The following is a 15,677-nucleotide window of genomic DNA, read 5'->3' as shown; positions in this document are numbered from 1 at the left end:
ACTACCTTAAAAAGTCAAAAAACGTCCGTAAAAAGTCTGCAGATTATGTGTCAAATCTTTGGGTGGTGTTTATGTTATAACTGATTATCTGTTATAACTTGAAATTATCTTGTCACAACAGGAAAAACATCTTGTTATTGCAAAAACGTTTCATATAATTACCTTGTTACATCCCAGGATTCATTTGCACTATAAAAACCTTGTTTTACCAGCACAAGGCCCAATATTACAAAAAATGGAATGGAGGTAGGCTCAAAGCAAAAGCTGAATTCAAAAGTAAATGGTGTTAAATGTTTATAGATCATGGTATAATACTTAATTTGTAACTTATTTTTCTAACTCCCCATTGTTTGCAAAATGTTTTAGTATTTATTTTAGATATGAAATGTTTTATTGCTGTTTTGATGATATTTCCTGATTTTTTTGACAATATGTGATTGATGGTATTTTTAAACTATTTGTTTTTCTTCCAGTCTATAAGAGAAAGACTTCAAGCATAGTTGATTTGGTAAATGTATGATTGATTAACATCCCCACCACTGATAAAGAGCAGTAAAGCCACATCTCTGAGCCAGAAGTATATGGCCGTAACCCATTTTGTGGGTAAAACAATCTCAAACCAGGCTAAACATTAAAGTGAAATAACAATGTATCCCTCTGAAATGCATTGTAGGAAAAATATATGTGTCACAATACATAGGTACTCACACAACTTTTCAGAATTGTCCAATCAACTTACTTAGTAACTGTATGTCAGGGACCGAGCAGATAGACCAAAGAGACACAAATGGTTTATTAAAAGGATTTTTTTTTTTTTGTGCAGTATACACAAAAATAAATGTTATAGCAGTATACAGTCTTTGATTTGACAGTCAGTTGTTGATTATGCCCAGACACTGATAAATCCAATATTTCATCATAACACTATTTAGACATCATGAAATTCCAGAGCTTTACATGACGAAACCCCCTATCTCTGAATATCCCTGCTCCATTCGAATGATTATTTTACATTTAAACATTGGTTTCTCATTTACATTGGTTTCTCTGTGGTTTTGACCTCCATCTCCTTTGTCATCACAGTAAGACTCAGTGCAGCTCAGGGCGGGTGACCACTCTAAAATGTCTGGGTGAGAAAACATACCATAGATTGAGTGATCTGTTTTCTTGTTCTGGCTCTTTTTTACTTTAAGATAGAGTCTATGTGCTCTTGCATGTGTGTGTGGTCTTGCATGCTTGCACTGTGTATGTGTGTGATTCTTCTATGTGTTTGTTCTGACAAGTGGTGTCTATCTTTTTTTAAACTCAATTCAGTAATTCATGATGTCAATGTGAAATCCTTTATAATTCTATTTGATTTTATTGGAATGATTTTCTTTTTGCATGCACCGTCAGTAAGACTGCTCGTAACTTGGATCAATGCTTATAAGCTTCTATTTAAATTTTACACAAAATCAGATGACTCGTGAGAAATATAACAGTTGTTGTGTTGCTGTCAAGATTTATAACAGATGATGACTTAAAAACAGACTCCACATGAGGACCTCAACAGTCTTTCATAAGACTTACTTGTATAGTGAACATATAGACAGTTAGATCAGGCGAAGGTATCTAAAATACAAAAAAGAGGCAAAAGGCAAGGAAAAAAGAAGGCCAAATCTCTCTGGAGAGAGAGCATGAAGCCACCTGCCAAGACAAGCACATTCAGCAGACCAAGCAGAAGACCGAGCAAGAGGCCAACGGCAAAGGCTGGGTCTTACCGAAGACTGCTGGTGCCTAAAAGGTACAGGGACAGCCATCAGCTAATGGTCACGGTTTGCAGTCTGGCAAGCAGGACCTGGATCAGGAGTAGTGGTCAGTCTAAAGAATGACAGAGTTGGTCGGACCACCAACAGAGAATTAAGAGCAGTGGTCAGTCTGATCACTGACATAGAACCTTGAGCTTGAGTTGAGCCATTGACTAAGGACCAGGAAAAGGAGCTTATATTTCCTAGTCCGACTGAGGGTCAGGAACAGGCGTTTGAGGGCGGCTTTGCAGCCAACACGAAATAAGGGACAGGAGTGGGGTCAGCCAGGACCCCTGATGCAGGAAAAGAGTAGATATCAGCTGGGACCCCTGACGCAAGACGAGAGTAGACTCCACACATTGGAACAGACTGTGTGTTGGTAGGGACCCTCAAATCAGGTTCTGGCTTGGTGTCACTAGCAGTCCTTTGCAGTGAGGAATCTATATCTGGGCAGCTGAGTCTTTGTTGGTACAGGCAGCTCAATTTCTAGGGCACTGGGTAGCTTGCAAGCCTGTGACTTAAAGGGATAGTTCACCAAAAAGTGAGTTTCAAGGATAATACATTGCAGCCAAAACCAATACAATTGAAGTAACTGGTGACTCCTTCTTCATCGTAAAAAACCAACAGAAAGAAAACATAAAATGCTGTAAATGCAGTGTCCATAAGCCCCAACATTCAAAGTTGACTTGAACCGGCATCATTTACACCATGTTTTTAGCCTGAAGGTCCTCTGATATCCTCCTCTGGAATGGTGTTCATGTTTGCATGTACACACTGCATACTAGCTCTCAACAAAGGGCACACGTAGGGTGCTTGGTAGCATTGCTACTTCCACTAGCATCACTACCGGAAGTAGACATTTAGGCTTAAAACACGTTGTAAATGGTGGTGTCTCAAGTCAAATTTGAATGTCGGGGCTTACAGACACTTGGATTACACGTAAGTATGGAGGCATTTTATGGTTTTTATACGTGGTGTTGCTTGGAGGTTTGTCGTATCTGGGAGTGATAGTCTAAAAGGGTCCTCTAAATGGAGACTACTACAGACTACTCATCCAAGTCTGGCTCCTCTAGGTCAGAGTTAGACCAACAGTCTAGCAGTGTACTATCAGGCCGGACACAAAGAGACTTAGAGTCTTGCTGAAGCCTAAAAGGCCAACAAGCTGACTGGGTAGCTGGTTGGGTGGCTCAAATTTTATAAAGGCCAGCTCAGCCCACTGTATTTGAGTTGATGTTGGAATTGTCAAACTGCTGAATTTGACCCTTGTCATGTTTGTCTCCAGAATGCGGCTCCAGGCCTCAATACAACACTCGTATTGTTGGAGGGAACATCTCCAGACCAGGTCAGTTCCCCTGGCAAGTCAGCCTCCACTACAGCAGTGAACACCTGTGCGGAGGTTCCATCATAACATCACGCTGGATCCTCACTGCGGCACATTGTGTGTATGGGTGAGTCACACAATCAAACCTGAACCATCCCCAATGAGATGTTAACGTGCACATCCAAAGGAGATGCAAAGTATGACAAGTTAGTAATCCAAATAATAGTTGCTTATAAAGCTCCACAATCTAGTGAAATTAGTATATTTTCTCTGTCAAATCCTTACATTTGAAAAGAGGACAAGGGCCTCATCACTACTGGGCACAGTGGGACAACATGACCCTCTCATTTTTCAAAAATCCTTTAATTTTCTTAAAACATTTAAATAATTCAAAATAAAGGGACAGTCCTGCAACCATCCCCCACAACACCTCCCAACAGCTCCAGCTCCAGTGCATCACCTCCAGCTCCCCCACCTCAGCAGGGGCCTGGGCTCCTCCACTAATGCCCACCTTAAAGGTCCCCCCCTTCCACCCCCCCACCCACCTCAGTGACGACTCTTTCCATCCATGAGAGGGACGTCAACAAACTCTTCAGGAGACAGAACCCACGGAAAGCTGCTGGACCGGATTCTGTCTCGCCATCCAGCTCGAAGCACTGTGCTGATCAGTTGTCTCCAGTGTTCACAGACATTTTCAACACCTCACTGGAGACATGTCATGTGCCAGCCTGCTTCAAGACCTCAACCATTATTCCTGTTCCCAAGAAGCCAAGGACCACAGGCCTTAACGACTTCAGACCCGTCGCCCTGACCTCTGTAGTTATGAAGTCCTTTGAGTACCTTGTGCTTTCACACCTGAAAGACATCACCAACCCCCTCCTGGACCCCCTGCAGTTTGCCTACAGGGCCAACAGGTCTGTAGACAATGCAGTCAACTTGGCCCTCCACTACACCCTCCAGCACCTGAACTCCGCAGGAACCTACGCCAGGATTCTGTTTGTGGATTTCAGCTCTGTTTTCAACACCATCATCCCAGCTCTGCTTCAGGAGAAACTCTCCCAGCTGAGTGTGCCTGACTCCACCTGCAGGTGGATCACTGACTTCCTGTCTGACAGAAGGCAGCGCGTGAAGCTGGGGAAACATGTCTCCGACTCCGGGACCATCAGCGCCGGATCCCCCCAGGACTGTGTTCTTTCTCCTCTGCTCTTCTCCCTGTACACAAACAGCTGCACCTCCAGCCACCAGTCTGTCAAGCTTCTGAAGTTCGCGGACGACACCACTCTCATTGGTCTCATCACTGATGGTGACGAGTCTGCCTACAGGTGGGACGTTGACCATCTGGTGAACTGGTGCAGCCAAAACAACCTAGAGCTCAACGCTCTAAAGACAGTGGAGATGGTTGTAGACTACAGGAAGAACTCAGCCTCACCTGCCCCCATCACCTTCTGTGACAAAACTGATACAAATATTGATGTTTATCTAAATTGTCTAATTATTTTAATCACATGTGTGGTGTTGGGATTGTATGCAGCCAGGTTGCAAATAAGGGCTGAAAAGACTACTTTCATATCCTCTCTCTGGAGATACAATCCAGCACAATTCACTGTCACTGCTTCTACAGTAGCTATATAATCTCATTGGCCCATATTGGGCAGTTGCTGATTTTAGCAATAAACATGAAAATATATTTTAATTTGTTAATCCAATTTTGTTGTGACTCCAGGTGGCATTGATTTAATTGTTTATAAATTTGGCCTAATCGTCTACACAGGTTCTCTATTGTACTTTATGAAGTAGTCTTCAAAAAATTTGGGGTATCCCTGATCAATACTGACACAGAAATGGTCAACTGTCTACCAGTCACTGAAGAAATTATGAGTTTGTTGATGAAACACAAAGTACCCTGCCCTTTTCTTCTCAAGCCACCTTACATAGTAAGAGACCCTATAAAATTATAGAGAACTCCAACAGTTCTATGCACACAACTCCCTTTTAACAGGGAGAAACCCTCAAAGGAACAAGACCCAAGGTGGGCTGAGGAAGCATCTGTGGGGGGAGAGAAGAGTGAGGGGAAAGAGAGGAACATCCCCTCTGCTCTATATGAGAAAGAGGATGTGCCCAAAGAAATGTTGTGTTTAAGAACTTCATTTAATCAATCATCAATTAAATGTTATTTGTATAGTCCATATTCATAAAGTACAATTCGCCTCATAGGGCTTAATATGGTGCAACATTCTCTGCCTTTAACCCGCGACTAGAGTAAGGAAAAACCTTTATAACAATTAGATCATTCAAACTGATGCAGCCCTGTGAGCAGCAGGTGGTGCTAGAGACAAATACATTTTAAACAGTTTCATGTACTGGAATATCCAATTTGAATGTCAGGGCTTACGGTTACTTGGATGACACCACAAGAGCAGTATGGAGGCATTCAATGTTTTTTTTCTGTTTTTTTTTTTTTACATTTGAAGAATTGATCACCAGTTAATTCAATTGTATTGGATTTGGCTTCATAATATACATTATCTCAAGGCACTTTACATAGAAGGTCATGAAGTTAAAAATTATAGAGAAACCCAACAGTTCCCACAATGAGCAGCACTTTTCCGTCTGTGAAGAGAGAAAACTTTCTCATTAACAGGGAGAAACCTCTAAATCAGACTCAATGTGGGCGGTCATCTGCCTCGACTGGTTGGAGTGAGCAAAGAAAAATTGGGAAGAGAGGAGAGATGGGTGGATATGGAGGAGGGGGAGAAGAGATAGGGGAGAGAGAGCAGGATAAGTTGTGTAGCCATCATGTTTCAGCTCTGACAGACTTGTTTAAACAATAAGTGTGTGATATTTATAGATGTAAAGATGTGATAAATGATTCAATTCAATTTTCAATTCAATTTTATTTGTATAGCGCCATATCATAATATACATTATCTCAAGGCACTTTACATAGAAGGTCAGGACCTTAAAATCAAAATATAAAGAAACCCAACAGTTCCCACAATGAGCAAGCACTTTGGCGACTGTGGAAAGGAAAAACTCCCTCAATCAATCAAATGATAGCAGCAACAATTGATAATGATAACAACAACAACAATAATAATAATTTGCAATAATAAAACAGAAATACCTATAAAGAGAGAGAGGGACTATGGGAGAGAAAAAAACACAAAGTACATGACAAGTAGTAAAATAAAAGGGGGTGGGGCAGAAAGACAGAAAGTGCTCAGTGCATTATGAGAATTCCTACAGCAAGCCCTACAGCAGCATAACTAAGGGTTGGGCAGCTGTTGCTCAGGGGTTGAAGCGGACGCTCAATCCCAGTCTTCCCCATTCCAAATGCCGAAGTGTCCTTGGGCAAGATACCGAATCACAAAACAGCCCCATCTCATCAAGAAAAGTGCTGCACATAAATGCACTGTATGAATATATTTGTGTGAGTGTAAAACTGCACTGTAAAGCACTTTGAGTGGTCATCAAGAGTAGAAAAGTGCTTTATAAATACAGACCATTTACCATTCAGGACTCACCTGATCCAGAACTAACTATAGTTAAAAAAAGGAACGTATCAAAAAGTTTAACTTTAAATGCAGAGATGGTGTCTGCCTCCTGAACCCAGAGTGGGAGCTGGTTCCACAGGAGAGGAGCCTGGTAGCTGAATGCTCTACCTCCTGTTCTACTCTTACAGACTCTTGGAACCACAAGAGAGCCTGTGTTTTGTGAACGAAGTGATCTATCTGGATAATATGGTGTTATCAGGTCTTTGATGTATGAAGGGGCTTGATTAAGATTAGTTTTTATTGTCATGTTGCATGCACAGTAAGTTACACACAATTGAAATTTACCTTGCTCTCCCTCAGATCACACACACACAACACAACACATGGAGAGCAGGGCAGCCATTATATGGCACCCATAGAGCAGTTGGGGGTTTGGTACCTTGCTCAGGTGCACCTTGGCAGCTCTGGAGGCAAGCTGGCAGCTCATCAGCTACCAGTTTGCTTGCTTGGTCCAGTGGGGGACTTGAGCCGGGGACCTCCGGTTCCCAGGACAGCTCTCCCTGGACTGCACCACCGCCCCCGCCGATTGTTTAGGGCTTTAAATGTGAAGAGCAGGATCTTGAATTCTATTCTGAATTTTACAGGGAGCCAATGTAGAGAAGCTAAGACAGGAGTAATATGATCTCTTCTTCTAGTTCCTGTCAGCACTCTTGCTGCAGCATTTTGGACTGGGACATCCTGATAATAAAGAATTACAATAAGTCAATAAGTCTTAAGTCATAAACATAACTTCATGGTTCCTCACAGTGGAGCTGGGGGCCTTCCAAATTTAGAAGTAAGTTCATCCAGGCTTTGATGTTCTTGAGACATTACTGAAGTTGAACTAAATGGTAAATGGTCTGTATTTTTAAAATCCTTTTCTAGTCAAAATGCTTCACAGTACATTTAGCCATACACACATCCATACAGTGCATCTATTAGCAGCACTTTTTTGTTCTATGAGGACACTTCACTTTGGCATGCAGATGGGGAAGACTGGGGACTGAACTGCCAAACTTCTGGTTGGAGGATATCCGCGCTATCCCTCAGCCACAGCTGCCCAACTAGGTGATTAGGTTCATCAGGCTTCATAGATATCTACATCTGGGTGTCATTTGCGTAACAATGGAAGTGTGCTTTCTGATGATCTTGCCTAAAGTATTGGTCCAAGGACAGAAACTTGTGGAACTCCATGACTAACTAACTGTTGAAATTATCAAATTAATCTATCTAATAAGTATGACTTAAACCCGCCTAGTGCTTTTCTTTTCATCCCTTAATGTTGGAGTGTCTGTAACAGAGTTTCAGAGTGAGTGTTTCTGTAATCCTGCCTGTGTTGTCCTGCGGTGAGGAGCTACACACCGTGTCAGACTTTGTGTGTAAGGAACGTAAATTACTCACCTGCTCCCCAGAACTAAACTGTCTGATTGCCTGTCTGCCTTTTTCTGTGCCTGCAGCTTAAGACATTACAGGACATTGCCAACTGTTTCTGCTGTGTGCTGCATCTGGGTCCTTTAAACAACCATTACATAACTTGTGTCACATGACTGATTGGCTTGTATTTTTGGAGGATTTTATTTAAAAAATGATAACTGGAGAGAGGAAACTTTACTTTGTAGGAATATATTTCACTGGGCTCCTCACTTTGACCGACATGAATCCTGTGCTTCACGTTCTCTTTCCTGTCTGTAATCAGGTTTGCAGATCCATCCATGTGGGTGGTCCATGTGGGGCTGACAGAGCAACTGGTCCACGGGGCACAATCTCTGGCTGTGGAGCAGATCATCTACCATGCACGCTATCGGCCCAAAGGACTGGACTTCGACATTGCACTGATGAAACTCACCATGCCACTTGTTTTTAATGGTACTGTTATTTAAAGTCATACTTTTCAAAGACCTCGCTGAGCATGCCACCATCCATTCAAAGCTCAAAGGTGTCCAGACGTCTGCTACTGCTCCTAAGCATATGCAGTATCAGACTCATTGGAAGTGGCCAGATGGTCAGTCCTCTGAGCCACGAGGGTCTGAGGCCCTTCTGTAGTCTTGGTCACTTTTCCTCATTGGTAACTAAACTATATGTATATCAAAGCTCATTGCTGGGTTTACATGTTTGAGTCTGCTTTATGCCATAGAGATTAAAAAAAAATACTTAAAGGTACAGTGTGTAGAATTTTGTGATATGTAAGTGTTGAAATTACATGTTGCAGCTCACCTCACCCTTCCCTTCCAAAAATGAAAAAGAACCAGTGGTAGCTTCAGTTGTCATAAAACTTAAAAGGTGTTTAGTTAGTCCAGTCTGGACTAATGTAAAAAACATGGCAGCCTCCGTAGAGAGGACTCCCTCAATGTAAATATAAATGATTGAACTATATAGGGGCTTTTCTTGGGTCAAGAAAATTACAGTTAATACAATTTAGATGAAGCGAACTAGTGAAAACATTATAAGGATTATTCTACATTAAATTTCTGCCAATGGTAACAGAATTTTGGTGTCATTGTGTGGTTACACAATAGCTCAATGATTGATTGATTGATGATGATTACTACTACTACTTCCACTGCTATTACTACTACTACAACAACACACGCACACTTCCATCTATAGTGAGGACACTCATTGACATATTACATTCACTTACCCCCACACCCTAACCTTAACCATTCAAACTAAATGCCTTACGCTAACCTAAACCTAATTCTAACCCTAAAATGAAATGCTGGCCAAAATGTCCTCACTTTCCAAAAATGTCCCCACTCTGTACGGTCTATGGTTAAAATGGTCCTCACGAGGATAAAAGTACATGAACACACACACAGCCAGGTACACTGGGAAATGTGGTCCATTAATATTCTCTCTAGGCTTTGTGGAGCCCATCTGCCTGCCTAACCATGGGGAGGAGTTTGTGGAGGGCACCATGTGCTGGATATCTGGATGGGGAGCAACTGAGGGTGATGGTGAGAGACAGCCTTAACTTCATTCATTTGAATTGGCTCTACAATAAAAAACTGTATAACTCCTAACTATAACTTATAGCTTTTTATAGCTTATTTGTATTTTGTCCTCTCTGACAAACAAAAGTTCATGTCATTTTTCCCAGGAGAAACCAGTGTATTTCTGCGCTCCGCCATGATTCCGCTCCTCTCCACTAAAACCTGCAACCAGCCAGAAGTTTACCATGGCTTCATCTCCTCCTGGATGATCTGTGCCGGGTACCTGGAAGGAGGAATTGACTCATGTCAGGTAATGCTGATTTTATTGACGCATCAAACACCAAGGCTCAAATGGATTTCAGAGCGTCTGAGAAGGCCTCAGTGACAGGAATCGTTACAGTACAATCAGTTTTATGGATTAATCATTCGGAATTAAAATAATAACATCGATCATTGAAAAGACAAAACATCCTATTTACAGTTCTGATTGGAGATCAACACCTTAACATCTGAACATTTTTATATTTCTGTACTTTAATAGAAGAAAGTAAAGCAATGATTGCAGTTTTTAAGGTAAATGATCATGTGACACGTAAAGAGCTACTGGATCAAGTTCCAACAAATGACGGTTGTCCAAGGGTTGTCCGAGGTGACCATGGCACAGAGAATGTCAGGGACTTTCAGAGTTTTCTCCAATAGCTACATTGAGGGGGAAAGACCAGAGAATTGAGTTGGTGGGGCTTCCTCAGAAAGGAATCACTGGACTTCTACATCTCTCTGTTGATCTGAAGGACTGTGGTTTGTTCGGCAGTACACATTTGGACAGAAGTCTAATTCTAATTATGTTTATATTTTTAAACCTACTTACATCTTAAAGGTCCAGTGTATAAGATTTAGGTGAAAGGGAACTATTTGCAGGTATTTAATGCAGAATAATCCTCATGAAGTTTTCACTAGTTCATTTCATCTAAGGTGAGGGGTATTCAGCTGCAACATGCAATTTCAACACTAGATATCACTAAATTCTACACACTGTACCTTTAAATTACCACCGGTAATACCCATTCAATATATTTGATATATATTTGATATATTTGATACTGCATTTACAAACCCCTTCTATCAACCACAATCCTGAATTATGAATTTGAATATAGGCTATATAATATCACAAAGAGAAGTAAAACTGAAGTACTGATCATTGATTCATATACAGAGAGAAACTGTCCACTAAACTAAACACATTAGGACTCAGTCCAAGCAAAGAGGCAAGAAATCTAGGAGTAATTTTTGACTGATGTTAATTTCAAGGCTCATGTGCGAAATGTCATAAAAACAGCATTTTGTCATTTGTAAATTTCCAAAGTGAGGGCATTTCTCTGACGAACAGAGAGACTAAAGCACACTTTTATAACCAGCAGGCTCTGGTTTGCATTGCGATACTCTATTACTTCCTCTCCGGCCAAAATTTAACTTCTGATCATGTTACCCTCACTCCTGTGATATGCACCAGCTTGAGGAGTCATGAAGGTAAGTCAAACTGGCAGGGAAATCTGTTTAGAATGCTTTGATATTTGGCAGGAGCATATAGATAATTGTATCTCAGAGGTCAGGATGGCGATATATTGCCATATCGATATTTCATCCCACCCCAGGCACTTGGGATTTTGTGACGTGGAAAACCCAGGAATCTCTCATCACCTTACAAGTTCATGGGTTTTTTGTCAACACTAAATCAGAGCTGAACCAGTCTGTCATCTTCAGACTTATACTGTGCATAAAATAAAATAATATCTATCATTCATATTTAGTAAGGCACAGAATGCTTGATTGTTTTTTTATCTACAGGGTAGCTTATCATCTTGCATTTGTGAAAATACCTGAAATCTACTGGATCAGTAAATTACAGGCTTTAAATTGTTCTGCAGTCAAAGGCATCTGCGTTGTCTTTAAAGTTATATTTCTGACATTTCTGACATTGACATCAGTTATAATACACTTGCATTTCAGCTCATTGTTGATGTATCCAGACCATAAATTTACTATTCTGGTTTACTCTTTCCACTCTTATGTTATCATCATCAGTAAATGACTGACAGGGCTTAACCTGACCATTTAGGATGTGGACAGGTTAAGCTGTTCTAGATGGAACAAAAACTTTGGCATGCAAAAACTAGCTTGTAACTGTACAGAACTGTACAGAACTCAAATCAAATCAAATCAAATCAAATTTTATTTGTATAGCCCAAATTCACAAAACACATTTTGCCTCAGAGGGCTTTAGAAAGAATCTGGAGACCTTTCCGCTCCAGGTTCATGGAAGCATATAGGGATAGTTCACAGAAAAAGGAAAATTCACTTATTATCTACTCACCACAATGTCCAAGAGGGGTGGGTAAAGTGTTTGAGTCCACAAAACACTTTTGGAGTCTCAGGGGTAGTGTTGCAGCCAAATCCAATATAATTGAAGCAAACAGGAGATTTTCTTCAGACGTAAAAAAAACAAAATATGTCATGCCTTAATACTGATTTTGTGTTGTCATCCAAGTGTCTTGAACCTTACATTCATATTCGATGCAACACGGTATCATTTGCACCATGTTTCAATATCCTCCCCGAAATTATGTTCACGTTCTTACAGGCACACAGGAAAGCCACACACACTCTCACCCCAGGGCACACGGGTTTGCTACTTCCTATAGAATAGAAACTTTATTGTCATTGTACAACATACAACGAAATTAAGGTGCAGCTCCAGAAAGTGTTTCAAGGGATATTTGATCCACCACCAAAGCCCGAAAGTAATATTTACATTCACATTAGTGCACACACACCCACCCACACACACACACACACACACACACACACACACACACACACCCCAATAAATCAACGGCCAGCTAAGATGTGCAGGAAGGAAATGTAAACAGGCCCTAAAGTGGCAACCGAGTAGAAAATATGAATAATGAAGAATAAATAGACAGCAGCTTAGAAATGGACATGCAAATATGAATGAATACTGCTACTTCTGTTAGCATCGCTATAGTGGACTTTTAGGCTTAAAACACAGTGTAAATTAAGCCGTTTTGAATCAAATATGAATGTCAGGGCTTGCAGACACTTGGATGACACCACACAAGCATCCGTTTAACCAGAAACATAATACACACATGATGTTAATACAGCAAATTATTTTCTACCAGTGTGGCTACCATCGGTAATGTCCATATTCCCATGGGCTCAGACCCCTCACATGTGGAATGTACTGAGTGGAACGATGGTCTCTAAGATGTGTTTCTGATGCTTATTGAGCCCATATCAATCTCCTCCCTGTTCGAGGTGGTCCATCTGCGGCCCACGAGTTGCGCCTCAAATAGAATTTCCACTCGTCTTCTTGAGCAGGTCTTTGACACTGTGACTCATTTTGTCATTGATAAATGCTTGTGTTCTCTCTGGTAATGCTGTTGTTCAGCCCTTGTTAGGAAAGGAATATCTCTATCCTTCTCTTCTTTCTAACTTCAGGCCCATTTCTAAACTGCCTCTCTTGTATTAAGTCCTGGAGAAAGTAGTTCTCACACAGGTGCAAGTAATTCTAGTTAACCATAATGTAAAGTTCCAGTCTGGTTTTAAACCCTCGCCATAGTACCGAAACTGCTCTTTTAAGAGTTTTTATTAATCTGCGCACCTGACATTCCCACTTAATTCACAACAGGATATGGGCTCAAAGATATGGCGACTTCAGGTGCAACTGCAGCAAATTGGGTAATTTCTTCACAAAAATACCCTTTCACAAGAAAAAAAGAGGATAAAGGAGCTTGGTCCGGACAGACCTAATCAACAGATTCAGTAGCTGGCATGTGATTAAGGACAAGTTTACAGCCAGGGCTTCTCCCTCTCTTGTCATGAGAAGCAGAGGTGGTTAACTGGATGTGGTGTAAGTAATGTGTTTTATTGCTTCCCCTGTTTGCTGTTTCAAAGTGTTGGCAAAGAGGTACTGTGGACAATGACGTGGGTGCGAGACCTAAAACATCTCTCTGAAAAATACAAACGGCCACAGTCACTTAGGAAACCTAATGAGGCTACATTTGTGCAGCAGGCTTAGAATTGCTCATCAGCTTGATCAAGGCTACAGGATTGGCATATTGTGTGTTGTGTTGTTTTTATTGAGTATTCACCAGTCGCCACTGGATCTGATTTAAACTCTTGATTCAGAACACTTTGCCATCCTGGTGCTCCTAGACCTGATGGCTGCTTTTGACACCTTTGATCACTCAATCCTCTTGTCACCTCAGGAAAATTGTGTAGGAATGAAAGGTGCTGAACTCAGGTGGTTTCAGCCTTACCTAACAGGTAGGAGTTTCTCTGTCCACCTTAGTGATTATCAAGAGAATTATGTCTTTTTCCACAGTTTTGGATGATGTAAAAATCTACTTGCCCTTGAATCTAAAAACTGTGTTCAAAAAAAAGTGTTCACTGCATCATGGTCCACCACTACGATTAGACGCCAACACGATACAGGATCCGCCATTATCATCACAATCTCTGAATCGCGAAACACCATCATTATCCACAATGTGGCCGCAGTGGTGGCCCTGGATCTGTGAGTGATAATGCACAGGGACTCTGGGGAAGAATCAAGTCAGTAATATGATAGTGTTCTCTGAGGGCCCCTGTTATTGTCTTTTTTTTGTTTTCATTTGACATGCAGCCTACTTCAAATCTCACATGGCAACATTACCAATTCAGAAGAATTATACCCTGTTTTCATTTGAACAATAATCAGAACTAAATCTAAATAAACCTTTGCAAGGAACCAGTAAAATATGTGAAAATAATGTAAACTCATATGTGAGGGATTGTTCACCCTAACCCGTGTTTCCTCAGGGGGACAGCGGAGGTCCTCTAGCCTGTGAGGACTCATCTGTATGGAAGCTGGTTGGAGCAACCAGCTGGGGTATTGGCTGCGCTATGAGGAACAAGCCAGGTGTTTACACACGCATAACACAGTCACTCAGCTGGATCCGCCAACAGATGGAGGTCAGTACATGACAAGCTGTGCACTGTTTCATGACCTGTCTCTTCAGAAGAAACAGGGGCTGTCCATATTCACATAACATATAGGGCTAAAAGTAACTACTAAGAAACTTCTTAAAGGAAAGGGAATGTGGGTCCTGAAGTTAAGAATATAAGATTTGACTAACTCACAGAGCACTAACCCCAGAAGTCTCGGCATATAGCAGGGATTGTGCAGGGCTCACCTGATCCAGCCCATTATTAAACTTGATCAAAAAGGAACGCATTAACTCTTACTTTGCCATCTGCTACAAATACTGTGCTTTAAGAGTTATAAAAAGTAAAAAAATTAAATAAATATATCAATGTAAGAAAAACATAAATGTTCATGGTCTGTATTTATATAGAGTTTTTCTAGTTTTGATGACCACTCAAAGCTCTTGGCAGTAAAGTATAAATAGGTGCAATGAAACATCTGTGCAATAGACAGTAATGCAGTTCAATAGACAGTGTGTTATGTATTATTCAGAATATGGGCCTTTTTCACAGCAAATATTTACAGTATCACAGTAAGAAAACCAGAGGTGTAAATTGAATGATTGCTGCTAGCATCAGGATGCTAGGGCCAGTTTCATAAATATATTTTAGACTTGTCTTAAGTGTTGGTCCAGTCTTAATTTTGCTCAATGTAGAATGGTTAAATGCTACTGTTTAAAAAAATAAAAGCTGATTTCTGTTAAGCTTAAAAGGCAACTTGGTTTAAGTCTGCCATTATTTTAATTATCGATTACAATTTACCCATAGTTAATAGCAAACTAGTCCAATATAATAAGCCTGTGGTAAATATGAAGTTGCTATTCTTGTTTTGGTGGTGGTAATGTTAGTAACACTTTATATTAGGGAACACACAAAGTGAACATATCCAAGCACTCGATTGTAATTCATGTACAACAGCTTCCTTACTTACCATCAATAAGCAGTAATTAGATTATTAAGGGAAAACTGTTAATCAGTGGAGTAGTTGCAGAATAAGGTCATGATGAATAAGGCATTAATAAGTGTTTTATAATGACTAATAAAGAGCCAATAT

General features: G+C 40.8%; 1 protein-coding gene across 1 annotated transcript in view; it reads left to right on the top strand.

The window, feature by feature from the left end:
• tmprss3a (transmembrane serine protease 3a) overlaps nucleotides 1-15,677 on the top strand; it is a 32,082-nt gene that overhangs the window by 13,819 nt on the left and 2,586 nt on the right. Inside the window, exons 8-13 of the mRNA XM_020099694.2 lie at nucleotides 1,084-1,130; nucleotides 3,070-3,235; nucleotides 8,338-8,507; nucleotides 9,503-9,598; nucleotides 9,742-9,884; nucleotides 14,459-14,611. Coding sequence (XP_019955253.2) covers nucleotides 1,084-1,130; nucleotides 3,070-3,235; nucleotides 8,338-8,507; nucleotides 9,503-9,598; nucleotides 9,742-9,884; nucleotides 14,459-14,611 — 775 coding nt within the window. The remainder of the gene's footprint in view (nucleotides 1-1,083; nucleotides 1,131-3,069; nucleotides 3,236-8,337; nucleotides 8,508-9,502; nucleotides 9,599-9,741; nucleotides 9,885-14,458; nucleotides 14,612-15,677) is intronic.

This window comes from Paralichthys olivaceus, chromosome 10 (assembly GCF_024713975.1).
Source record: "Paralichthys olivaceus isolate ysfri-2021 chromosome 10, ASM2471397v2, whole genome shotgun sequence".
NCBI classification, from domain to species: Eukaryota; Metazoa; Chordata; class Actinopteri; order Pleuronectiformes; family Paralichthyidae; genus Paralichthys; species Paralichthys olivaceus.
This window is presented reverse-complemented; position numbering and strand designations above follow the sequence as displayed.